Here is a 25490-nt window from a genome sequence, read left to right as displayed (position 1 = left end):
CACTCTGCTAAACAAATAATTCCCACAACACTGTCAAATAATTTATTAAGACTGTATTACTATTCTTCTTCTCTTCCTTACTAGTATCTTCCCACTTATGACTATAACCATGTTGCTTGTATTTTTCAATTTATATTGTTTTTGTTTCCTAGTATGATTTGATTGCTTATTAGTAACCTTAACTATCACTGTGTTGTATTTTTTATTCTCGATGAATGTATTTTATTCTCCTTATGTACACTGAGAGCATATACACCAAAGACTAATTCCTTGTGTGTCCAATCTTGGTCCATTTTTGCTTAAGTGGATTTAGGTTCTAAAAACTTTTAAAAAAAACAACAACCAAGAAATGTATATTTGAAGTATACAGAGTAAGTAAGCAAGTAAGTAAGTAAATAAATAAATAAGTCTGGCTAGGTGGCTCAGTGGCTAAGACACTGAGCTTGTCGATCAGAAAGGTTGGGAGTTCGGCGGTTCGAATCCCTAGTATAGGTCTCTTGTGTGAGCAGGGGTTGGATTAGATGACCTCCAAGGTCCCAACTCTGTTACTGTTACTAAATCTGTAACCATCCTTTTGCTTTGTGTAATAACAATGATACATGATCGATTAGTTGCAAGGCTGCATCAAGAGTATAAAATGCAAGAGAGAAACAAGACTTCGCAAATTTAGAGTAAAAGGCAAAATCAAAAGAAAGCGCAGTTTATATTTCTGCTTTTCTTCTTCTTCTTTGTGTATGTAATCATGTCTTTTAAAGTAGATTACTGTGTATCCAGAGGGGGTGATAAAAAAACAACAACACACCACTGAGCCTGGATCCAGATGTAGTCATCCTTTGCACAGAACCATGGAAATCAGCGAGACTTAAATTAGCTACATGGATTAAGAGGATTAAATTAGCATATTTGCACCCAGATAAAAAAAACAGTGGGGGTGTGGGAAGCTTAGTTAGGATCTTCGGAGCTTGTGACTTCTGCAAAACAGATGGGACATCTGGCTACGGCTGTGAGGGAAAAGAAGAGGGGGGAAAAAAAATCTTTGTGAATTCCAGCTAATTTCTGCGGTTATAAAGAACTTTATAGAAGTCAATCCTGTTATAGCTGTTGGGATTATTTCAGTTGTATAGTCGTGGGATTTTTCTTGGTTTGCATTTGCACAACAGAAGATAGAATAACTGGGCATGTCAGCATTTCCTGAATAGATTTCATGCCTTGTATTCATTCTTAAAATAAACAAATCTTTCTTTTCCTCCTCTTCTTCCTTCCTTCCTTCCTTCTCTTCCTTCCTGTAGTTCGGACTAGTTCAGTAGTAAAAATTCTGACTGGCTCTGCCGGGAGCCACAAAACCCTTCCCGTGCCTGACTATTTCTTGATCAGCCACAAAACTAGCATATGTAGTTGAATTAAACATTCTGTTTTCTTCTGAAAGTTTTCTTTTCTTGGATTTATCCATGGTTGGCCTACCGGAGTTGAAAAGCTCAATAGATCACGTGCCGGCGGCTGTCGCACATTGGCGGTTGTGGTGCATATTTTGAGTGACAGGAGAGCTGCAGCAGAGGGGTGAAAGAGCCACATGCAGCTCCAGAGCCACAGGTTGCTGACCCCTGCTTTACAATGACAATAAAGACTATACTATGGTCCGATTTGATTTTTCCTCTTCCCTCCCTCTCTCTTCTATTTCTAATAGCGTTTGTGTTTTGATTACACTTGTAAGTTGCCCAGCGTCACTTTGGACAGCGAGGTGGATGGCGGATTCAATTTATTCAATAAATGAAAATAAATTCATTTGGCTTCACCGTTTACGTCGCTGGGTCGATACGAGTTTTGTACACGGAACCAGACATGTCTAAATAAAAGTTATGAATCTTTTTTGTGGCTGGTTCCCGAGCATTTTCTCAAAAGCACCGTCAAAATTCCAGAGCTTTCTTCCAAATAATCCAGTGCAAGGGTCCTTGTGCAAGTCACATACAGGTAGTCCTTGACTTCCGACTACAGTTGAGCCTAAAATTTCCATCGCTAACTACAGCAGCTGTTCAGTTGAGTTTTGCCCCATTCTACAACCTATTTTGCCACAGCTGTTCAGTGATTCACTGCGGTAGATAAGTGAATCATGCGATCGGAATAACAAGAGTTGGAAGGGACCTTGGAGGTCTTCTAGTCCAGCCCCCTGCTCAGGTAGGAAACTCTGATTGTTACTAGCTTCCCTGTTGACTTTGCTTTTCAGAAGGTCGCAAAAAAGTGATCGCGTGACTCCAGGACGGTGCGACGGTCATAAATAAGAACCAGTTGCCAAGTTGATCCGAGTTTTGATCACACGGCCATGAGGATGCTGCAATGATTGTTAAAAGTTTGAAATACTGTCATATGTCACTTTTCCGGTGCCTTTGGCCACTGAACGATTGGTTTTAAGCTGAGGTCTACCGCTTTGGCCCTCAAAATTCACATTGAGAACGAACGGTAAGGATCAACCAAGCGTTTTATAAGAAAACCTGGAAGTATTTTCTGGCAAATTTCCTTGTTTGCCAGGGGAATTTCACCCCAAATATGTGAACTTGGTGAGTCAGACACTGCGACTTTCATTAAAAAAGCTCCAGGCATGGGGCGTGCTCCCATCTACGGCCTTGGAGATGATTTCACTGCTGGAGTAATTCCACCAAGGGGTCACGATCAGAAAGGAGAAATCATAAGCCCGTGAAATATTTATACTTGGGAATAATCTAATGCACTTTCACTTCATGTAGTCTTTATGTTTCCCCTCAAATGCATCGTCTCCTTACAAGGAAGAGGACATGAGAAGATTCGAGGATGGATTTGAAGATATACAGAAGTCCTCAAGGGGGAGGGGGAAAAAAATCTTAGAAAGAAAATTCAGAGCAATGTTGACGATGACAGAATGTCGACCGACCAATGGAATGGGAAAAAAAAAAAAAGAACAAAAAACCCACAGCAAGTCAAGGCAGGGGAATACAACATGAAGCGTCACACCTAGGCTGGGCAGTGAAGTTTCAGATTTCTGGACACTTAATCCTTAATTTACCACTTGGTTAGATTTGGGAGGAACTTTTCAGCCGATCGCAGGGCAAATAAATCAGAGACTCCAGAATTAAAAACTTTTTTCTTCCCACTGTTTCGAGTTCACAGGTATGTTGGCTATTCGCTTGAAAGTCCTGGAAGGCAAGGGGAGTGTCTTTGAATGGTTTTCTGTAGCCTTGAATTGCTAGTTCCCACTGCACCAGGCTGAATCTTTATACGCACACCAGAATGGAATGGAGGAACACAAAAGAGGGCGCGGCAACCCTGTGTCCTAACATTTTATAGCAATTTCACTTGTCCTTGCATGGCTTGTTCTGGATTTCCTTAAAGCACTTTGTGGAAAGCTTTATTCCTTTTCTTTATGGAATAAATTCTTTAAGCGGTGGCTCAGTGGCTAAGAAGCTGAGTTTGTCGATCGAAAGTTCAGCGGTTCGAGTCCCTAGTGCCGCGTAACGGGGTGAGCTCCCGTTCCTTGTCCCAGCTTCTGCCAACCTAGCAGTTCGAAAGCATGTAAAAAATGCAAGTAGAAAAACAGGGACCACCTTTGGTGGGAAGGGAACAGCGTTTCCGTGCGCCTTTGGCGTTGAGTCATGCCGGCCACATGACCATGGAGATGTCTTCGGACAGTGCTGGCTCTTCGGCTTTGAAACGGAGATGAGCACCGCCCCCTAGAGTTGGGATCGACTAGCACATATGTGCGAGGGGAACCTTTACCTTTACAAGCAACTGTTTCTTATCAGCAGGAAAAAAAAAACCAGCAGGTTGCCAATTTCCCATGGAAATTTAAGATAAAATAAATGAATAACACTAAAGGTTGTGTGAAATATCAGATGGATCAGAGGGGTGAGAGCAAGTTGGGGGGGGGGGTTGATCTAAATAATTTGTTTTTTAATATATATATATTTCTATCCATCTTCTCCTGGTCTTCCCCTGCCATGGGCTTTTCGAAGAAGGACAGAGTTAATTAGCTGACCGAATAAGCTTTTGACGGACAATCAGGAACGCAGCATCCGTGACTGCTGATGGGCACATTATTTCGAGACTATTCAATGAGAAAGAATTACAAAAGTTAGGTTTTATTGCACCTCGGAATTTAAGAATATAGACAGCAAATCACTTTTCTTTCCTTCAGGGGGGAAAAAAACTGGGTGGGGGGGCAATTGAATGAGACAGGAAGAGGAAATGGTAGGGAAAAGGGAAGAGGAACCAGTCGGATTTAGATCATTCAGAATGAAGCATGAGACACTGCCCTCCCAAAGGCGTCTCCATGCCTTTTTAAGATGCTGAGCTTTGAGGGAGGGGAATTTGAGGGGGTTGGAGGGGAGGAAACACTCATCAGCACATATTCAGAGTTCGTCATGCTTCGTGGAGTCCGAGTTGGGCTTGATGAAAACCCCCTCCATGGCTTTCCAGTAGTTGTGGTGATTAGCGGAATGCATCCCGTGAACTTCCCGCTGACCCCGGATGGGGTGGCCGTATTGTTCCCCCGTCACTGAAAGGAACACGTCGGTTCCCACGTGCTTGAAACGCACTGCGTCGTCTCGCTCCCAGAAGGTTCCGCTGCACTGAACTGTCCACACGTCTAAATCATCCCCTTCACCGTCATCGCCAAAGGCACTCACTTCCTGTCAAAGGCAGAAACAGGGTGGTGGGAGAAAAAGATGGTTGTAAAGACGCATGTGTGATTTAAGCTGGGTTTTACACTATAAGCTGAACCGTTAAGCCACAGTCTGCAAACGGCAAGAAAAAAGCCGCCACGCGACAGTTTACGATCCTGGATGGACAAGACCTTAATCTTGCCAACTTTTAAGATCTGTGGACTTCAACTCCCAGAATTCCCCAGCCAGCAAGATGTCTGGGGAATTCTGGGAATTGAAGCCCACAGATCTAAAGTTAGGAAATCCTGAGCTAAATTGTGTTGGTTTAGCCTGCAGCGTGAACACAGTTATTGTGATTTGAAAGACAGCAACCCAAGTAAGAAATGATAAATTGGGATCAGGACTTTTATTAGCTTTGAAATAATGATCTGATTCAAATTACATGTATACTGCAGTTTGCTGAAGCATGAACTGCAAATGGCTTTAAATCATGAGTATATACACTTGCTCTGCTTTAGTGCACGGTGACTTAAGTCAATATTTTCTAGAGCAACTTTATCCCTTTTTAAGGCATCAAAGGTTTGCAGCTAATGTCTACAAAAAACAAACAGAAACTGGGAGCAAAAAAAAAATGTTGCTTTAGATAAAGTACTTTCCCTCAGCCCTGTAGCAGTTTCAGTCAGTAGAAATAATCAGATTGTTATATCAGTTACAAATAGCTATGAAACACTTTGATAGTCTAAACCGCAATGTACACACTGTATAACACCATTAACAAACCACTCACACCAATGTCAAGTAGAATGTTAATGACAGAGGTACAGAGTTATCACTCACACATTCTCTTGTTCTATATATATATTTCCAGAGCAGTTACTAATATAAATAGTAGTGAAAATGTTGGGAAGTGCTCAGCAGGGAGAACTCAAGCAGGCAGAAAAGACTGACCCCTCCCCCAGCCTTATCTAAATGTTCCATAGAAAAGGTTGCCAGACTGGGGAGATTTCTATATTATGGGCAGAATATAATAAAGTAGCTTGAACTTTGCAGGTGTGGGACTGGCTGTTTGGGCCTGACAAAAATAGTGACAAATTGTACTGTAGGGGGGGGAAAAAGGTATTATATTCTACTTCTACAAAGCAGTCCTTTGAATGGAATTAGAGACATCTTGCCATTTGTGTAAATATATCTGAGTACAAATCATGTTGGAAATGTATTTTTGCCCAGTAGGAAACAAACAGAATACCTCAAACAAGCTTTAAGGATCTTTAACGTTGGAATTATCAAAAACGGTTCATGAACGTGTCATAAATTCATTAAAAAAATTCACAAAGTTGAAGGCACCATCTCATCAAAAGCAAAAAATAAATAAAAAATCAAGCAAAGACTTCTTAAATTTCTATAGAGTTATGCTGTATATCGGGGTCCCCAACCCCCGGCATGCCAGAAAGTGGGCTGCACAAGCAAGGGGTGCCCCATTTGATCTGGGATGCAAGCAGCACACGAAATCATGCCCCCTCCAGTCCTCTCTCCATGGAACCAGTCCCTGGTGCCCAAGAGGTTAGGGGCCGCTGCTGTATATATGTACTGTCAAATGGTAGATAACAAATTAAAAAAAGCACAATTGAACCTTTTGACCAGATAAGCATCCTTCCTAAAACTCCCAACTCAACAGTAGAATCAATTGGATTTAAAGGTATCCACGCAGCTGAAATACATCAGGTGTGAAATAGGTGGAAGTACTCCAGTTTTACCTGGTTGTTGGAGAGCGGCGATGAGAAGTGATGGGTGTGCAGATTCTTCCCTGTGTTAACATGAGTAAGGCGGACGGACTGCCCGCATTTTACTGGTATTCCTCGTTGGCAGGATCCGTCACTTCTGCCCCTGATCCGCCAATAGCTGTTAGCATCATCTGATCCTTCGACTCCAGTCACTGACTGCTGACCACTACCTAACAACAAAACAATTATTCTCTTGTCAGTGAATTGTTGCGCTGATGTTATTTGTTCCCAAGAAGAATGGACAAAAAACACAATAATGACGTTGCACTGCATTCATTTTTCCTTTTCCTTTTTCCTGATCCATCAACCGCAAATAAGAATGCTAAATGAAATCTGTCTGTACAGGGTTTTTACTGTTTACTTTTCACACTGGCAGCTCTGTGAAATTTCAATAATGTCTCCAAATGTACACGTAGAACATCAACAATACAGAAGCTGTTCTAGCTGTGAATGACAGACAAGGGACTTTCCCCTAGATATTGCGCCAATCACTCCAAAAAAGGTGACTCGATTCGATGGAAACTCTGGTCTGACCAAACTGGTTTCTTAAAAATTGATGTCGAAACTTCATAGCCAGAAGCAATCTACAGAGGTTATTGTTTATTTTTTTCCCCTCCTCTTTATCCAGAAATACTGTCTGGGAACAGTAGGAACAAACTGGTAGCCATAATAAATAGACCTGCTTGGTATAGCAATAATAAGCATAATAGTAATGAGGTTTATTAGCTTTCCAGAGGTTGAAGAAACAAAGCAAACGCCCTCCAACCTTATATAAAGCCCGATTTGTACACTACCCGCCTTCCCTGTTAAACGTAGCACTCAGCCACGGCAGCTTATGGGTTTTATTTCCTGATTTTATTCACAGAGAAAAGACACACGGCTGCCCTTCTTCGATAAACCCTACATGGACAGGTTGGCAAAAGCCCAAGAGATGATGCCAGGGAAAGGGTCCTAGCCTAGCTTGGGGGGTGAGTGGGTGGATTAAACCCATCTCTGCAGGCAGCACCCATTTGTAGTAGCGCCTTCCTATTCAGGAGCTGCCTATCTGAAATACAAGCCAACAGCTTCCTCCACCCAAGGGGGGGTTCAGACCCATCTTTCCTTGTAGCTACCATTCCCTCCTGGTCCAGGAGCTGTCTATCTGAAATACCAAACAATATCACCCTTATTCCCAGGGACTTAGGCCAACTGTTCCAGGTAGCCCACATCCGTGAGAGCCTTCCCATTCAGGAGCTGTCTATCTGAATGCAAGGTACCATCAACACCCCCACCCCCAGGGGACTTTCCTGATAGCCCCCATTCATAATAGAGCCTCCCCATTCAGGAGCTATTTATCTCAAGCAAGTATAAGCAATTTCACCCAAGGCAGTGTGTGTGTGTGCTTAAACCCATCTTGCCAGGTAGTTCCCCTCTGTGATAGAGCCTCCCCATTCAGCATCTGTCTATCTGAATGCAAGGCACCATCAACCCGCCCCCCCCCAAGGGATTTAGGCTCTCTGGAGCTTCAACTCATGATAGAGCCTCCCCATCCAGGAGCTGTTTATCTGAATACAAGGCACCATCAACCCCTCCCCTCAACTAAAGCACTTAGGCCCATCTTTCTCGATAGCCCCCATTCATGATAGAGCCTCCCCATTCAGGAGCTGCCTATCTGAATGCAAGGCACCATCAATCCCCCCCCACCCCACTAAAGCGCTTAGGCCCATATTTTGCAATATCCCCCATTCATGATAGAGCCTTGCCATTCAGGAGCTGTTCTATCTGAATGCAAGGCACCATTAACCCCACCCCCCATCCCCAAGCACTTAGGCTCATCTTTCCTAATAGCGCCCCTTCCCCCACATTTTGTAACAGAGCCCCCCCCCATTCAGGAGCTGTCTATCTGAAAGAAGCCCCACTCCTCCTCCTGTCTATCTGAATGAAAGGCATCATCAACCCCCCCCCCAAGGGGCTTATGCTCTTTGGAGCAACTCCTGATAGAGCCTCCCCAATCAGGAGATGTCTATCTGAATGTCAGGCACCATCAATCCCCCACCCCACCCCACTCCACTAAAGCGCTTAGGCCCATATTTCGCAATAGCCCCCATTCATGATAGAGCCTCCCCATTCAGGAGCTGCCTATCTGAATACAAGGCACCATTAACCCCCCACCCCCCAGCACTTAGGCCCATCTTTCCCCATAGCGCCCCCCCCCACATTTCGTAACAGAGCCTCCCCGTTCAGGAGCTGTCTATCTGAAAGAGGCCCCACTCCTCTTCCTCCTTTCCCCAGGCTGGGGATTCTGGGAGTTTGCAGTCTCCGTGGCTTCTCACCGGATCCGTACTTGACCTCGTGCGAGTGGAGCCGCACGTTGTGCCGCGTGTTGAGCAGCTTCAGCACCGAGCCGCAAGTGACAGCGCCCGCTTCGGCCTCCTTCGCCCGGCTCGGCCCGCAAGCCAGCAACGGCAGCAGCAGCAGCAGCAGCGAGCCGGGCCTGGCCGAGGAAGAAGCGCCGCCGCGCGGTCGCCTCATCTCCGCTCCTTCCGAGGCTTCCTCCGGCTGGTCGGCCGTGGCGGCGACGACGGCGGCGGCGACAGCTCGAACTTTACCTCAGAAAACCGTTTCCGGTACCGGCGCTCGGCGGCAGCCAATCCGCGGCTGCCAACACGGAGCACGTGTTCCGGCCCCGCGACGCTGGGGAGCTGATAGGCTCGAGGCACGCGGCGGGGCAGCCAATCAGCTGCGGCGGCGTGGCGGACAGGAAAGGGGCGGAGTCGGGCGGGAAAGCTGAGGGAGGAAAGAGTGGATGGGAGGAGGAAGTGGGGGGGGGGCGCAAATTGGCGCCTGCGCACTGAAGACGAAACCGGTTCTGATCCCTCCTTCCCTCAACATGAACTTTTAATTTGGTTCAAATAAAGGCTCTTATTCAAATGCCTCCTGTTTTGAGGGATTAAGTGTTCCTGCTCTGGTGCTTTAGTGAACGAGACGGTCGTTCTTAGGGTGTTGAAAGATTAAAAAGGGAGCTGTTTCTTGGTGTGTTATGTCAACTGGCATGCCACTTTAATCCCTGGGTGAAAGAAAAGACAAAAAGAAAAGGAAGGAAGGAAGGAAGAGAAAAACAAGGGAAAAAGAGAAAGAAATAGAGAATGAGAAAGAGAAGGAAAGGGGGAAAAAGAAAGAAAAAAGAGAAAGAATGGGACAAAAAGAAAGAAGGAAAGGGAAAAAAGAGAAAGAAAAAGAAAGAAAAGGAGAAAAAGAAGGGAAAAACAGAGAAGAGAGGAGAAAAAAGAAATATAGAAATATAAGAAAGAAAGGGGAAGAAGAAAGAAGGGGAAAAACAAAGAAGGAAAGGGGGAAAGAGAAAAAGAATGGGACAAAAAAAGAAAGAAGGAAAGGGAAAAAAGAAAGAAAGAAAAATAAAAGAAGGGAAAAACAAAGGGAAGAGAAGAGAGGAGAAAGAAAGAAAAATAGAAATGAATATAAGAAAGAAAAAAAAAAGAAAAAGGGGAAAAACAAAGAAGGAAAGGGAAAAAAAGAAAAAAGAAGGGAAAAAAGAAGAGGAGAAAAAAATAAAAAGAAAAAGAAAGAAAGGAAAGAAAAAGAAAGAGAAAGAAAGAAAGAAAAAGGGAAAAAAAGACAACAGAGCAAATACATGAATAGAGAACCATTCAGGTTAAATTGAAGTTTTTGCACAGTGTGTTCCTATTCTCTGAGAAACTGATCTTTCCTAACTGGGAGGTGGCACTCTTTATATGCAGTGACAAGAGAGCAAACCCCACTCCCTTCTAGCATTGGTGACGTTACCTAGCTGGGTCACGAAACGCCTGCAAGAAAACCACCAAGCTCCAGAGAGCACCAAGGATCCCACGGTTCCAATATTCCCTTCTAAGGAGGCTTTTGTGAAATGGATAAAACAAAGTATAGGATAGATGGGAAGCCAAGGGGGAAAAAAAAGGCTTTTTAATGCAAGACATCTCTAACCAGAGGGAAGAGAGGATCAATTCTGAAGAGTAAAACTCAACATTTCATGAATAAACAAAAAACAAAAAACTCAAAATATTGGAAAGTTCAACAGGCTGGTCGTCTTCCGGACGAGATACTGGTTAGATTCGGTGGAGGGGAAGGCACTGATCTGACGTTCACAGGACCGTAGAGAAACGTATATCCTTTATTTATCAGACAGAAGCTGAATTTCAGATTTTAGGAAGCACGGTTTTGCTCCCTTCTACAGCTAAGCTAGACTTTGGAGTTTTATTCCCCTTTACTTCGGAGCCCTGGCTGGTGGGATCCACCTCTGGTAACAGAACAGCAGAGGTAACTTTTCGGTTGGAGAACGATTGCTTTGGAGTACCAAGAGATGAAGGCGTTTTCTCCAATTCCTGAATTCCTGATTTCTTAGGATGATCCCCCGTCATGGTACTGGAAGGAGATAACTTCGAGCTTGTCGGTTGGGTGCCGTTATTCTCATCGGCAGAGGCCGGTTCAGCATCGGATGGGAACTGGGGAGGGACGATCTCAAAGATCTCCAGTTCCCCTTGCTCCGATAAGCCATGTTTTTTGGTGCCATGTTCTCCAGCCACCTTCGTGCCGATCACTTTTCCTTTGGGCGTGTCTAGTGGTTTTATGAGCAAGCTCTTCTTCTCGTCCGTTTTTTTCTTCTCCCCAGCTTTCTTCTCTTTCTTCTCTTCGCCTTTCTTCTTCTTCTCCTGTTTGGGCACTTTGGGTTTGGGGGGCCGCTTCTTGTAGACCTCGTCGTAGACTTTGGTCCAGTCAATCTGAGAAGACAGGCGTATCCCGCTGCCCTTGATTTTCTTGTAGCCAAACATGATCTCCAGAAGAACCTTGGTAACCGGGACCGAGATGAAACCCAGTTTCTCGGAAAGGAGGGTTTCGTAATTGTACTTGTACAAGATCAGCTTGGCAGCATTTTCGATCAAGAAGTCGATGATGGACTGCTTCGGAACGGGTTTGCCCTGAAGACGGGCCCGTTTGATGTCTTTTGGAGTGATGGCATGCCTTGTCTGAAAAAATGGGAGAAAAAAGTTTAAAGCAGGGGTTACCAACCTTTCGGACCTCAGGGACCACTAAGTTCATAATTTTAAATCCCGCGGACCACTAATATGATCTGCCTAATAACCGGCTGGGTGGTCGTGGCTAGGTGGTCATGTGACTGGGTGGACGTGGCCATCTTGATCTCACTCATGTCGAGGGGCACCTTGCCAGCCTCTACTCACCCCTTCCTTCCCAGACACACTCCGCCTGCCCGCCTGGGCTCCTTAGGGCCCCAACAAGAAGCAGTTGTTGGAGCTAAGCAGCCACCACGAGAAAGAGTTAGCAAAACAGCTGGTTCAGTTCAAATTGGATTGGACCGAGAAGGAGGCTCAGCAGAAGCACCTCACTGAGGACTAGGAGCATAGGCTTTCCAAGCAGAGGGAAGACCTGCAGACGTGCAAGTCCAGGTACCGGCATCTGGAGGCTCAGCGGGCTGAGATGGTCAGCCAGTTCCATGCCATGATGCAGTCCCACTGGAACAAGGCCTCCAAAATGGATGAGCAGCCCACTTCCCAGTATCCTTAGCCCATACAGCTCAGCATTCTGGGATCGGTGGCTCAGACACTTTGAATTTGGTGTCTTGGTGTCTCCCAAACTTTAGAAAAGAAATGACTAGGGTACTGGAGGCTAAAACATATAAAGAACGGTTGCTGGAATTGGGTATGTCTAGTTTGGTGAAAAGGAGGACCAGGGGTGACATGATAGCAGTCTTCCAATATCTCAGGAGCTGCCACAAAAAAGAAGGGGGCTATTCTCCAAAGCACCTGAAGGCAGGACAAGAAGCAATGGATGGAAACTGATCAAGGAGAGAAACAACCTAGAACTAAAGAGAAATTTCCTGACAGTGAGAACATTTAATCAGTGGAACAACTTGCCTCCAGAAGTTGTAAATGGTCCAACATTGGAAGTTTTAAAGAAGAGATTGAACAACCATTTGTCTGATATGGTATAGAGCTTCCTGCCTGAGCAGGGGGTTGGACTAGAAGACCTCCAAGGCCCCATGACTTCTGAAAGAAAGCCATTCCATTGATTAATGGTTCTCACTGTCAGGAAATTTCTCCTTAGTTCTAGCTCTTTCCTATTCTATTCTATTCTATTCTATTCTATTCTATTCTATTCTATTCTATTCTATTCTATTCTATTCTATTCTATTCTATTCTGTAATATATTCTCTATTCTATTCTAATCCTAATCCCCAGCAATTACCGATTTGGTTGTCTCTGTTTCGGCCTGGCTTGGCTCTTGTTTCTTCTTTGATTTCGGGAGGGGAGGTGGGACGTATCTTGTCTTGGTTGGGGTTTCCTTTGTTTTGGAGAGCGGCGGCGGGATGTACTTGGGCTTGCGAGCACCTTCCTCCGGAGTCGCGGGCTTCTGTTTGGATTTGGGGAGATCAGGTTTCCCATCCTCTGAGACAGCTTTCTTCTTCTTCCCCTTCCTCTTGCAGATCCCATCTGAGGGTTCTTCAGATTCCTCGGATACTTCGCTTTCGTAACTCTCCAAGACGCTAAACTCCTCTTCTTCCTCCTCCTCGGAATCCCAGGACGTAGGGTACCCGTGGTCATCCGACAGATCGAGGAACGGGATCCCCCCCAACATGGTGGCCTCCAAAACTTTGAGAACTGCTTGGTTGATGACGTCCTGGAGACCGGCCAAGACCTTGGTTTCTTCCAAGAAGGCATGCAAGTGGTCGTGACAGATGTAATGCATGGGAGGGCCATGTCGCATCGGCCGTTTCAAGACGTTGGTGATTTCCTTGTGGAGTGATTCGAAAGACAATGAATCTTGAGGGAAGGTTCTCTGGAACTTGGCGAAGAACTCCCTCCGGGGATGCTCGAACGATTTAGCCCAGATGTGCAAATGTTGCTGTTGGAAATAACTTTCTCCCGACTGTTCGGAAAACGACTAGGAACAGGGAAGAAGAAAAAAACGAGAACAGGAAAATAATCAGCAGAGGAAAAAAAAATTCATTCTAGTCCTTCGGGAACGGGGGAGGAAGAAGTAGGAAAGAGACAGAGCCTGCTTCCTATAGGGGTAGTCCTCGACTTATGACCGCAATTGGGAGCAACATTTCTCTTGCTAAGCAAGGCGGTTACTAAGTGAGTCACACCCAATTCTACCTCTTCATCCCATTCCTCAAGATTGTAGGTAGACCTTGACTTAACAATCATTTGTTGACTGTTTGACGTTACAACAGCATTTTAAAAAAGTGACTTATATCTGCTTCTCACACTTACGACCCTTGAAGCAATCCCAAGGTCATGTGTGATCAGAATTTGGACTCTCGGCAACTGCTTCATAGTTATGACAGTTGCAGTGCCCTGGGGTCATGTGATCATCCTTCGCGACCCTTTTGACAGGCAAAATCCACGGGGAAGCCAGATTCACTTAACAACCGTGTGGCTAATTTAACGACTGCAGTGATTCACTTAGCAACTGTGGCTTTCACAACAGATTGGCTTAGCGGCAGTAATTTGGGGCTCCGTTGTGGTCGTAAGTCGAGGACTACCTGCATTCCCGTTACATCAAATGATTTGCAGATTTCCCACCAACCCAGCTCGATCATGGCCTCGGTTCTCTATGGCAGGGTTCTCCACAACTGTGACAACTTTAAGACTTGTGGACTTCAACTCCCAGAATTCCCCAGGTAGCCAGGCATGGCTGGCTAGGGAATTCTGGGAGTTGAAGTCCACAAGTTTTAAAATGGCGAAGGTTGGAGGCCCCCTGCTCCATGCCCTGAGCCTTTTTAGTACCAGGGATTGAAAATTTGAGGCAAAAATTCCTTTTCTGGCACAGGATCTCCCCCCAACCCCGGCAGATCCGAACCTCAGAACTTTGGGCCCATGAAAAAAATCCTTCCAAAGAACTTAGAAATACCTCAGCATGGATTCCTCCTGACAGTTCCTGAGCAGCTTGCTTTCCAACTTTGGGGAGTCTGGAGACATATTTATCCAAGAGGCAAATTTTGCCCCCTATCTTCGACGACTCCGGGCTCATAAAGTGCTTTTCCTGATCATCGTCCGAGCTGGACATGGTGGACATGGTGGTCGTGGTTTGGTATTTGAACTGGGAACATGTCGAACTGTAGGAATACGACCACGTCTCACTCTCTACGCTGGAGGCGGATTCCTCCTGGAAGTCAAAGATTGGCTCCCCGCTTTGGGACGTCACGTCACGGAGCTTCTGGACGGCGTCTTCCACAATCTGCTGAAGGCTCTGCAGGACGTCCTCGTCAGCTAAGAAGTCCACGAATTCAGAAAACTCATTGGCCAGGTCGCTGGTTCTCTCATTGCCGCTGCTACTGCTGCTTTGGGGGCGTTTCCGTTTCCCTTGGTCTCCCTGGGAGTAGCTGTTGAAGTACCTGGTGGACGTGGCTGGCTGCTGGGTTCGGTGCTGACAGCGCGACGGAGGCCGAAGCATAGCCCTCCAGTCGCAGGGATCTCTTCTTGGACTGGTGTGGGCGTTGGCATCCTACAAAAACATAAACAAATGCAAATACAGGAAGTTTTCAACATCAACCAGTGGTGGGTTGTCCCCGGTTCCCACCGGTTCTATAGAACTGGTAGTAAAACCAGTGGCAGGCTCCACCCACTCACCCTGACATCATCAAAACACTTCTGTGCATGTGTCCAGCCCCACGGCGAACCAGTAGTAAAGGTAAATAGAACCCATCCCTGCATCCAACCAGGGTGAACCAGGGAGAACCGGGAGAACCGGTTCGGTGATGTCATATCGTCACCGCTACCGCTACTGGCTCAAGAGAACCACTACCAGCTTGGGAAAACCGGGCCGAACCGGGAGGAACCCACCACTGAGTGGCAGTGATCGATTATGATCGATTTTCACACTCACGACCATTGTAGCATCCTCACGGTCGCACGATTTACACTCAGATGCTTGACAACTGATTCACATTTATGACGGTTGCAGTGACCTGAAGGTTATATGATCCCCTTGGGCGACCTTCTGACCAGCCAAGTCAATGGGGAAGCCCCGGATTCGCTTAACAACCGTGTGACTAACTTAACAACCGCAGTGAATCTGTTCTGCTCCAGCTACGGACTCCAAAGAACGCAGCACACACAAAGTCCGTTCAAACCTTAGGTTTCTAAATAAACCAGTTTTTTACAACAATGGCTGTTCATTAACTGCATTAACAGCCACCAAGAATTCAAAGAATAATAACTGAAAGCTTACTGTGGTTGGCAGAATGCCCAGAAGCAATTTGCAGGAAGCTGATAAGGTAAGCAAGACAAGACACGAAGGTATGTGAACGAAGTTGTTCCCTGCAAATTGCTTCAATCGGCGTTCCTCCTTAAATAGGCTAAGGGAGTGGCCAATTAGCCCCAAGTCTGAGGAGCCACTCCTGCCTTTTGGCAGCTCTGCGCGCCCATGCATCAAGAAGAGGCTCCTCCTTTTCGTCCTCTTCACTTAAGGGAGTTTCTGGAGGTTCTGAAGGCCATGGCTGAATCCCCGCTTCAGGCACCACATCTTCTCCAGCCTCCTCATTGTCTGACTCAAGTGCCAGCTGCACAGGCTGCTGGCGCAGCACCACACCAGCCTCCTTGCTGTCTGAATCAGCTACTAACTGCACAGGCCGCTGACGGGCCACAACAGAATCATTTAACAATGGTGGCAAGAAAGTTGTAAAATGGGGCAAAACTAACAACGATCTTGCTTAGCAACGGATGGTTCGGGCTCAATTGTGGTCTTAAGTTGAGAGCTACCCTGTAGGGCTACCTGGAATTTCCATCGTATGTCGTGATGGTTGAGGCACCCACATGTCTGATCTGATTTTTTTTTTTTTAACAAAACACAGCCCAAGGAGCTGCTGATCCAGTTCTACAGAGGAATTATTGAGTCTGTCATCTGCACCTCTATAACTGTCTGGTTTGGCTCTGCAACCCAACAAGACAGACACAGACTTCAGAGGAGAATTAGAACTGCAGAAAAAACAATTGCTACCAACCTGCCTTCCATGGAGGACCTGTGTACCGCACGAGTCAAAAAGATCTACAGACCCCTCGCATCCTGGACATAAATTGTTTCAACTCCTACCCTCAAAACGACACTATAGAGCACTGCACACCAGAACAACTAGACACAAGGACAGTTTTTTCCCCGAACGCCATCACTCTGCTAAACAAATAATTCCCTCAACACTGTCAAACTATTCACTAAGTCTGCACTACTATTACAATTACTCTTCTCATCGTTCCTATCACCCATCTCATGTTGCTGTATCCTTACAATTTATATTGTTTCCTAGTATGATTTGATTGCTTATTTGTACCCTATGACTATTATTAAGTGTTGTACCTTATGATTCTTAATGAATGTATCTTTTATTTTTATGTACACTGAGAGCATATGCACCAAAGACAAATTCCTTGTGTGTCCAATCACACTTGGCCAATAAAGAATTGTATTGGTATTGGTATTGGTATTGATATTGGTATTGGTATTGGTATTGGTATTGTATTGTATTTTATTGTATTGTATTGTATTGTATTATTGTATTGTATTATTGTATTGTATTGTATTGGTATTGTATTGTATTTTATTGTATTGTATTATTGTATTTTATTATTGTATTGTATTGTATTGTATTGTATTGTATTGTATTGTATTGTATTGTATTGTATTGTATTCTATTCTATTCTATTCTATTCTATTCTATTCTATTCTATTCTATTCTATTCTATTCTATTCTATTCTATTCTGTAATCTATTCTCTATTCTATTCTATTCCTGGAATCAATGGCTGGGATGGATCAATAGATGGTTACCGTAAATCAGGATTCCTTCACCTTGGCCCCTGGAAGATGTATGAACTTCAACTCCCAGAATTTCCTGAGAAAACACGCTGGCTGGGGGATTTTGGGAGCTAAGGCCCACACTTCCAAATTGGGAAGAAAGAAGAAGACATTATCCCACTCTTGACCAATCTCCTGCCTGGTTGGTTGAGTTTGCAGAAACATCTGCAGAAGGTTAGTAGGTTCTTGGCAGCTGCTTAAATTTCTAGGTCTACATCTACGTTTCTTTGGATTACAGTCGGAAACTGATTTTCATGGAGAATTTGGCTTCAAAATTAGCTTTAGAAAAGCTAATTTTTCTTTTTCTTTTTTGATGCTGGAGAGTTTGACAAGTGGCGCCTACTCCCGTAAACACCCAGTTTGGTGAGTCCTGTTTCTAGAAAGGGATGAGAAGAGAACCCCATGGTCCTTCCTTGGTCCTCACCTGAGGTCTTCTGAAGCTCTCATCGTCGGCTAGATAGCCAGAATATCTGCGGCCTTCCATAAGTGCTGAAAGAACAGCTCCTTAAAATTCTTCACACCTTCTTCCTGTTTATCCTGCCTATGGAAAAAAGATAAATTTTAGTGTAACCTATCAAGACACTTTTTCCTGGGGAGGAAAGCTATGGCAAAGCTAGACAGCATACTAAAAAGCAGAGACATCACCCTGCCAACATAAGTGCGTATAGTCAAGGTGATGGTTTTCCCAGCTGCAATGGATGGCTGTGAAAGTTGGACCGTAAGGAAGGCTGAGCGCCAAAGAATGGAGGCCTTTGAACTCTGGTGCTGGAGAAGACTCCTGCGAGTCCCTTGGATTGCAAAGCGATCCAACCGGTCAGTCCTAGAGGAGATCCACCCTGACTGCTCTTTAGAAGGCCAGATCCTGAAGAGGAAACTCAAATACTTTGGCCACCTAATGAGAAGGAAGGACTCCTTGGAGAAGAGCCTAATGCTGGGAACGATTGAGGGAGATTATCTTATTTGCTACAACTGGTGGTCAAAACAATAAACAGCTTGTTTGGTCAATTAATTGATAGTGTTATTATTATTATTTTTTTTACAAATAAGGATTTCAAAAGTCGGCAGAGAGACTATCCTGAGAAATATCAGTTCTATCATCCCTGGATGATTTTGCCCTCCAAAGAATTGGAAGCTGATGAAGGAATAAAATCTGTGTAGAAACAGAAAAATATCTCCTCTTATGTTTCTCCCTTCCTTCCTTCCTTCCTTTTCCTTCCTTCCTTCCTTCCTTCCTTCCTTCCTTCCTTCCTTCCTTCCTTCCTTCCTTCCTCCTCTCCTCTCCTCCTTATTTTTCTCCTTCCTTCCTTCCTTTTTCTGTTCTTCTTCTTCCCTCCCTTCCTTTTTTCCTTCCCATCTCTTTCCTTCCACTCCTTCCTCCCCTTCCCATCTCCTTCTTTTCTTCTTTCCTCCCTCCGATTATCTCCAAAATAAAAGACCGAAAGATGAAAAGAATGTCAGAAAAATACTGAAGTAGAAAATGAAACCCCTCCCCCTCCAAAATTTACACCGCACCAAACATCAACAGCTAAAGTATGTTTAACTGGAGAAACCACAACTGGCTGTGTTCACACAACCATTATGATGCAGAAACCACGGTCTAATAAAGCCCCAACTGCTGGCTTCGTATAAACCCTTAAACCCGCAGTGAAAATGGTTCCCTGTATTTTTCATTTCAACAAATCAGGCCGCATCTGGAGATGGTAGGTAGACAATCCATTAAACATCAAGCTAGTTTAATGTTAGACTAACGTCGCCTTTTTGAAGAAAGCCAAATGGATTTCATTGAACATCCAGTTGTAGGAAGACATAGAAACGACACCACAAAAAAGATGCCAATTCTCATGTCAGCAATGGACAATCCTAAATGCAGTGGTGGGCTGCTGCTGGTTCAGACCGGTTCTAGCGAACTGGTAGTTCCAACGATCAGCTGGCCTCGCCCACCTGCACCCACTCTATCCTGTCCTATATCTCTGGCTCAGTTGATTCGCGCGGCACAGCTGATTTCCGTGCCTTCGCTGTTCTACTTACCGGGGCTGCCTTAGAAGTTAAGCAGCGGAGCTTCAAATAGGTGTATTTTGAACGCTGCATGCAAGCGTGTTAGGTGCGCACACGCGGGAAGCCCGTGTGCACGCACAAAAGCGCAGCTCACAGAACCAGTGGTTAAACCTGTTGCAGCCGACCAACTGCCTAAATGGGATTTATACCTCTCAGCGCACCTGCTGAGGCTCTCTGTATAAATGGGGCATAGTATCCTCTCCCCTCAGTGTGATTGCGGGTCCCACATCAAACTGTAGATCCCGTCGTGACCGGCTGTAAGCCTGAGAGGTCCAATACCTGATTTCTTATAAATTTATAATCCTTATAAATGAAGTTGCATTTCAATTGTCAGATGGCCTAGATATCGATATTTGAACCCAGATCTTTTGAACATTTATATTTTATTGGGTTCTACTCAGGGGTGGGCTTCAAAAATTTTAGCAAGGGGTTCTCTGCCTGGTTGCTGGGTGGGTGTGGCCATGGTGGGCGTGGCCTAGTCGGCCTCCTGCACCATGGTGTGTGTGGGGGTGTTTTTGTCCTCCCCAGGCTCCAGAGGCTTTCCTTGAGCCTCCAGAAGGGCGAAAACAGCCTCACCAGGCTCCGGAGGCTCTCTAGAGGCCAGAAACAGGCCCATTTCTGGCCTTCCTGAATTTTGGTAGGCCCGTTTTTTGCCCTCATCCCAAACGGGCCGTATGGGGACTCCTGGGAGTGGCGAGGTGGGTGTGGACATCCAGGTATGGGATTTGGGGGTTCTCTGAACTGCACAGAATCTTAGCTAGAGGTTCTCCCGAACCCCTACGAACCCCCAGCAGCCCAGGCCTGGCTCTACGAATCTAGTTGAAACGTTAATTTATATTGCTACTCCATGTACGTTACGCCGTACGCTAAATCAATTAATCCCCCCTTTTGAAAAGCCCCGTATATCCTTACAATGGCCTTCATGAAACGTAATTTGGAAATTAAAGAACAGGAAGGATTTCTAATCTCTGGAGAACTTATCCAGGCCTTCGTCTCGTTGAAGGACGGCCAAACGTTTCGCCAATGCCAAGAAATCAATCCAGACTTCAAGTTCCAGAGATGAGACACTGAGAGTTACTTACGGCTTGGAAGAAGAAAAGAAGAAGAAGGACGAAAAGAATCTTCTTCTCCTTTGTGACATCAGCAGTTCTACTGCAGAGTCGGCCATTCCATCCGTTTGCATAAAATACGTTGTTGACGCTGAACCCCATACACAAGACCTCGGAATCCAGAATCCCGACTTGCGTGTTTTCATTCCAAAGCTCGAACTTGACTGAACGATTTGAATGGACTATAATTCTATTCCTTAATGGAGTGTGGCATCCGGTGCAAGAAAAGCTGGTAATCCGAGGATGGTAAATTATTCGGGAAATTGTTTAAACTGTTTTTTTTTAAAAAAAGATTGTTTTTCAACTTTATTTATTTATTTATTTATTTATTTATTTATTTATTTATTTATTTATTTATTTATTTATTTATTTATTTATTTATTTATTAGTCCAATTTATATGCCGCCCTTCTCCGTAGACTCAGGGCGGCTTACAATGCATTATAGCAATAGCCTGCATACTTTTTTGTATATACCTGCTTATTAGGGCTTTCGCCCCCCCCCCAAGCGGTGTTGTTCTATACAAAGTCGGCTTATTGCCCCCACAATCCGGGTCTTCAATTTACCTACCTCGAAAGGATGGAAGGCTGAGCCAACCTTGAGCCTGGTGAGATTTGAACTCGCATTAATTGCAGGCAGCTGGCAGCTAAGTGCTAGCACTTAACAGCACTTTAGTCCGCTGCACCACAGAGGCTCTTGCTTTGATTGCAACTTTAACCCATGGCATTATTTCCAGACGGATTGCCATGCAGTCATGTGATCGGTAAAGGTAAAGGTTCCCCTCGCACATACGTGCTAGTTGTTCCCGACTCTCGGGGGCAGGTGTTCATCTCCGTTTCAAAGCCGAAGAGCCAGCGCTGTCCGAAGACGTCTCCGTGGTCATGTGGCCGGCATGACTCAATGCCAAAGGCGCACGGAATGCTGTTCCCTTCCCACCAAAGGTGGTCCCTATTTTTCTACTTGCATTTTTTACCTGCTTTCGAACTGCTAGGTTGGCAGAAGCTGGGACAAGTCTGACCGCTTTTATTTATTGGTTCGATTTATATGCCGTTCTTCTCCGGAGACTCAGGGCGGCTTACAATGCGTTAAGCAATAGCCTTCATACTTTTGTATATACCTGCTTAGTAGGGCTTTCGCCCCCCCCGAGCGGTGTTCTTTTTTATACAAAGTCAGTTTATTGCCCCCACAATCCGGGTCCTCATTTTACCTACCTTAGAAAGGATGGAAGGCTGAGTCAACCTTGAGCCTGGTGAGATTTGAACTTGCAGTAATTGCAGGCAGTTGGTGTTACTTAACAGTGCTTTAGTCTGCTGCGCCACCAAGGCTCTTTTCACACACTTATGACAGTTGCAGCTTCCCCATGGTCATGGGGTCAAAATACAGATGCTTGGCAACTACTGGCGGTTCATATTTATGACGGTTACAGTGTCCCAGGATCATTTGATCTCCTTTTGTGACCTCCTGTCGAGCAAAGTCAAGGGGGCAGCCAGATTCACTTTTACCGCCGTGTTTAATTTAATTTAATTTAATTTAATTTAATTAATTAAATTTATATGCCGCCCCTCTCCGAAGACTCAGGGCGGCTCACAATACATTTTAAAAAATAAGTATAAAAAAACATTGAAAAATTAAAAAAACATTAAATTAAAAACATTAAAAACATTAAAAACTCATTCACGATTAACTTTTAGCAAGGGTGGCACTGATGATGTTACCTAGTTGGGTCATGAGACGTCTGCAAGAAAACCAGCAAGCTCAGAGACCACCAAGGACCCCTCATTTCAACTCCGACCTACAAATATTCTCCTCTATTGGAAACAATCAATCAGTAAACAGTAACAGAGTTGGAAGGGACCTTGGAGGTCATTCAGTCCAACCCCCTGCTCACGCAGGAGATCTCTACTAGCGATTCGAACCGCCGAACTTTCTGATTGACAAGCTCAGTGTCTTGGCCTGGCCTGGCCTAAATCTTCTCCCTTTTAAAATTTTTAAATTTAAATTTTAAATACTAATTTTAATTTGTTTAATCATGGGATATTTTAAAATGTAGCCAAATTGTTTAATCTGTTTTAATCTATTTTAAATTTTGTATTTCTGTGTTTTATTTTTCGGCTGTTCACCGCCCTGAGTCCTTCGGGAGAAGGGCGGTTTAGAAATTTAATAAAATAAAATAAAATAAATTAGCCACTGAGCCACCTAGTCAGGGGTGAGCCACCTAGCTGGGGTAGTCAGGGGTAGACAATCAATCGATCAATCAATCAATCAATCAATCAACCAACGAACCAACCAACCAGCCAGCCAGCCAGCCAGCCAACCAATCAACCATCCAATCAATCAATCGATCGATCGATCAATCAATCAACCAACCAACCAGCCAGCCAGCCAGCCAGCCAACCAATCAACCATCCAATCAATCAATCGATCGATCGATCAATCAATCAATCAACCAACCAACCAGCCAGCCAGCCAGCCAGCCAGCCAGCCAGCCAGCCAGCCAGCCAATCAACCATCTAATCAATCAATCAATCAATCAATCAATCAATCAATCAATCAATCAATCAATCAATCAATCAATCAATCAATCAATCAACCAACCAATCAATCAGATCAACGCCTAGCTCCAACCTCTTGTAGGCTCCAGTTCAGAACTACGACTCCCAGCAGCCTCCACCCAGCGTGACCCAAAGGCGAGGAATGCTGGGAACTGTAGTTCAAGTTATCCTCCGCGTGGCGGTGGGGGTGGTGTGAAGACGTTGAATCAGAAGCCCGGCGACTCTCTCGCGCTTCCTTTTCGCTTGCCTCCTCCTGCAGTTCCCTCGAGGGGCCACCAGAGGGCTCCCCCGGGCGCCTTTGCCAGCTCGCTTTCGCTTTTTCCCGGGACTTGAGCCTGCAAAGCCGCTTCGGGCATGGGCGCCGCTGTTTCTGCTGCTGCGGCGGGTGGTGCTGCCCCTTCGCCATGGGTGAGTGTGCCAGGATCCAGGTGGGGTGGGGGGTTCCCTTTTTTGCAACCGGGAGAAGCCGTTGCATGGCCGGCCGGGTGCAAATCTTGAAGCAGAGCTGCTTTTCCCCTCCTCTCCCTTTTTTTTGCCCGGCCTGGGCATCGAACCTGGATTCACCATGGGTGAATGTGCCAGGATCCAAGTGGGGGGGGGTCCCTTCCCTTTTTTTTGCAACCGGGAGAAGCCGTTGCATGGCCGGCCGGGTGCAAATTTTGAAGCAGAGCGGCTTTTCCCCCTTCTGTCCCCACCCACCCCCCCTTTTTTTTTTGCCCTGCCTGGGCATCGAACCTGGATTCTTAGGAAAAAAAGCTGGATTTTTTTTAGGGGGTGGGGTGGGGAGTAGTAGAAAAGAACGAGGAGGTGGAAAGCAAGCTGCGATCCGATCCCTGGCTTCAGAGGCTAGCAAGGACCGGATAGATGCCCTCTGTTTGCCCCAGGTGCCAAGGGTGGCATTGCACATTGCACGCACACACCCCTAAAGCTGCCCGCCTTGCTTTCCCGGCCGCCGGCCTCGGATGCTCTCTTCCTTCCGTGCCAAAGCGGATGTGGAACATCTGGATGCCACGCTGCTTGGCTTGGCTTGCTCTGGCTTCGGAAGGCCGGCCCGGAAGGGGTGGCATCATCCTGGCACGCAGATGGGATTCGGAGTGGTTTGGAAGCTGGCCTGGAAAATTTGGGGGGGGGATGGAATCCGGATTGGGAGAGGAAGGATGCCAGGCTGGCTGGGGTAAGGCAGTGGATTTGGGATGAGGAGGAGGAAGAGGCTTGAGTTGGGCTCGGCTGGATGACCTCGATGGCCCCTTGCCAGTGCTTTAATTCTAGGGAAGATGCCAGAGGGAGCTCGGCGGGAAATTTGGGGGGAGGAATCCCGATCGGGAGAGGAAGGATGCCCGGCTGGCTGGGGTAAGGCAGTGGATTTGGGATGGGGAGGAGGAAGAGGCTTGAATTGGGCTCGGTTGGATGACCTCGATGGCCCCTTGCCAGTGTTTTAATCCTAGGGAAGATGCCAGGGGGAGCTCGGCGGGAAATTTGGGGGGAGGAATCCCGATCGGGAGAGGAAGGATGCCCGGCTGGCTGGGGTAAGGCAGTGGATTTGGGATGAGGAGGAGGAAGAGGCTTGAGTTGGGCTCGGCTGGATGACCTCGATGGCCCCTTGCCAGTGTTTTAATTCTAGGGAAGATGCCAGAGGGAGCTCGGTGGAAAATTTGGGTGAGGAATCCCGATCGGGAGAGGAAGGATGCCCGGCTGGCTGGGGTAAGGCAGTGGATTTGGGATGGGGAGGAGGAAGAGGCTTGAATTGGGCTCGGCTGGATGACCTCGATGGCCCCTTGCCAGTGTTTTAATTTTATTTATTTATTTATTTATTGAATTTCTATACCGCCCTTCTCCCGAGGGACTCAGGGCGGTGAACAGATTTAAGATTTCATATATTTAATCAAAATGTATTGGCTCATTCGCCATTTGATGCCAGTTTCAGTGAAAACACGATAGTGAAATTTTGATTTAAAAGAACATTTCAGGATGACACAACATCTGCTCCTACCAGCTATCTAAGTCAGAATATACCTCATTTGTGTAAACAGTCACCGTTCTACTTTATTTGCATAAATCCATTCTAATGCAAGCGATAATACAACTTAAATCATTAATCTAAATTTAAATGAATTGTCTAATTCTTTGGATATAATGGACTTAAATCTGATATTTTGGAGAGATATTGGGAGACAGATTTTGTCCACTGTATCCAAAGTTTAACATATAATAATATTTTTTTTTTATAAACAGTAAATAATAGATTGAGTCAACTTGGTGTATCTGCTAAGACCTTGGCATAGAATTTAGATGTTTATGCTAGCCCTGCTTGTTGAAACAGAAAGGTCTTCAGGGCACGTCGGAAAGTGCGAAGATCTGGGATTATTCGTATTCCAGGGGGTATTTTGTTCCAAAGAGTAGGTGCCCCCACAGAGAAGGCTCTCTCCCTTGGAACTACTAGACGACATTGTTTTAATGATGGTACTATGAGTAGGCCTACTCTGTGAGAGCGTATTGGTTGGTGGGAGGTTATCGGTTGCACC

At 45.6% G+C, this 25490-nt stretch overlaps 3 protein-coding genes across 4 annotated transcripts in view; 1 reads left to right on the top strand and 2 right to left on the bottom strand.

Annotated features, from left to right (window-relative positions):
- The window catches only part of YDJC (YdjC chitooligosaccharide deacetylase homolog), a 93047-nt gene that overhangs the window by 54962 nt on the left and 12595 nt on the right, over positions 1-25490 (top strand). The window contains exon 1 of one of the 2 annotated variants that reach the window (XM_034435776.3): positions 23237-23376. The exons of the other annotated variant lie outside the window; for it this stretch is intronic. The gene's annotated coding sequence lies outside the window, so the exon portion shown is untranslated. Of the gene's footprint in view, positions 1-23236; positions 23377-25490 lie in introns of those variants that run through there. 2 annotated transcript variants of the gene reach the window in all.
- On the bottom strand, positions 4086-9044 carry SDF2L1 (stromal cell derived factor 2 like 1). Its single transcript, XM_034435783.3, has 3 exons — positions 8722-9044; positions 6383-6579; positions 4086-4655 (listed from the first exon to the last, which is right to left on the bottom strand). The coding sequence occupies exons 1-3, from the start codon at positions 8918-8920 to the stop codon at positions 4377-4379; spliced, it is 675 nt and encodes a 224-aa protein (XP_034291674.1). The 5' UTR covers positions 8921-9044; the 3' UTR covers positions 4086-4376.
- Positions 10328-20420, bottom strand: CCDC116 (coiled-coil domain containing 116). Its single transcript, XM_034435779.3, has 5 exons — positions 20221-20420; positions 17678-17794; positions 14315-14908; positions 12647-13342; positions 10328-11409 (listed from the first exon to the last, which is right to left on the bottom strand). The coding sequence occupies exons 2-5, from the start codon at positions 17735-17737 to the stop codon at positions 10582-10584; spliced, it is 2178 nt and encodes a 725-aa protein (XP_034291670.2). The 5' UTR covers positions 17738-17794; positions 20221-20420; the 3' UTR covers positions 10328-10581.

The sequence above is a fragment of the Pantherophis guttatus genome, chromosome 17, assembly GCF_059756535.1.
Source record: "Pantherophis guttatus breed Tessera chromosome 17, ASM5975653v1, whole genome shotgun sequence".
Taxonomy (NCBI): Eukaryota; Metazoa; Chordata; class Lepidosauria; order Squamata; family Colubridae; genus Pantherophis; species Pantherophis guttatus.
The sequence above is the reverse complement of the archived record's forward strand: the minus strand, read 5'-3'. Positions and strand labels throughout refer to the sequence as shown.

Coding starts and splice junctions, on each gene's coding strand:
- SDF2L1 (XM_034435783.3), bottom strand. CDS start 8,920: ATGAGGCGACCGCGCGGCGGCGCTTCTTCCTCGGCCAGGCCCGGCTCG. Junction 6,580..8,721: donor CGAGGTCAAGTACGGATCCG/GTGAGAAGCCAC, acceptor TTTTGTTGTTAG/GTAGTGGTCAGCAGTCAGTG. Junction 4,656..6,382: donor CGCCGCTCTCCAACAACCAG/GTAAAACTGGAG, acceptor TGCCTTTGACAG/GAAGTGAGTGCCTTTGGCGA.
- CCDC116 (XM_034435779.3), bottom strand. CDS start 17,737: ATGGAAGGCCGCAGATATTCTGGCTATCTAGCCGACGATGAGAGCTTC. Junction 14,909..17,677: donor AGAGCTTCAGAAGACCTCAG/GTGAGGACCAAG, acceptor ATGTTTTTGTAG/GATGCCAACGCCCACACCAG. Junction 13,343..14,314: donor CAGGAGGAATCCATGCTGAG/GTATTTCTAAGT, acceptor CCCTGTTCCTAG/TCGTTTTCCGAACAGTCGGG.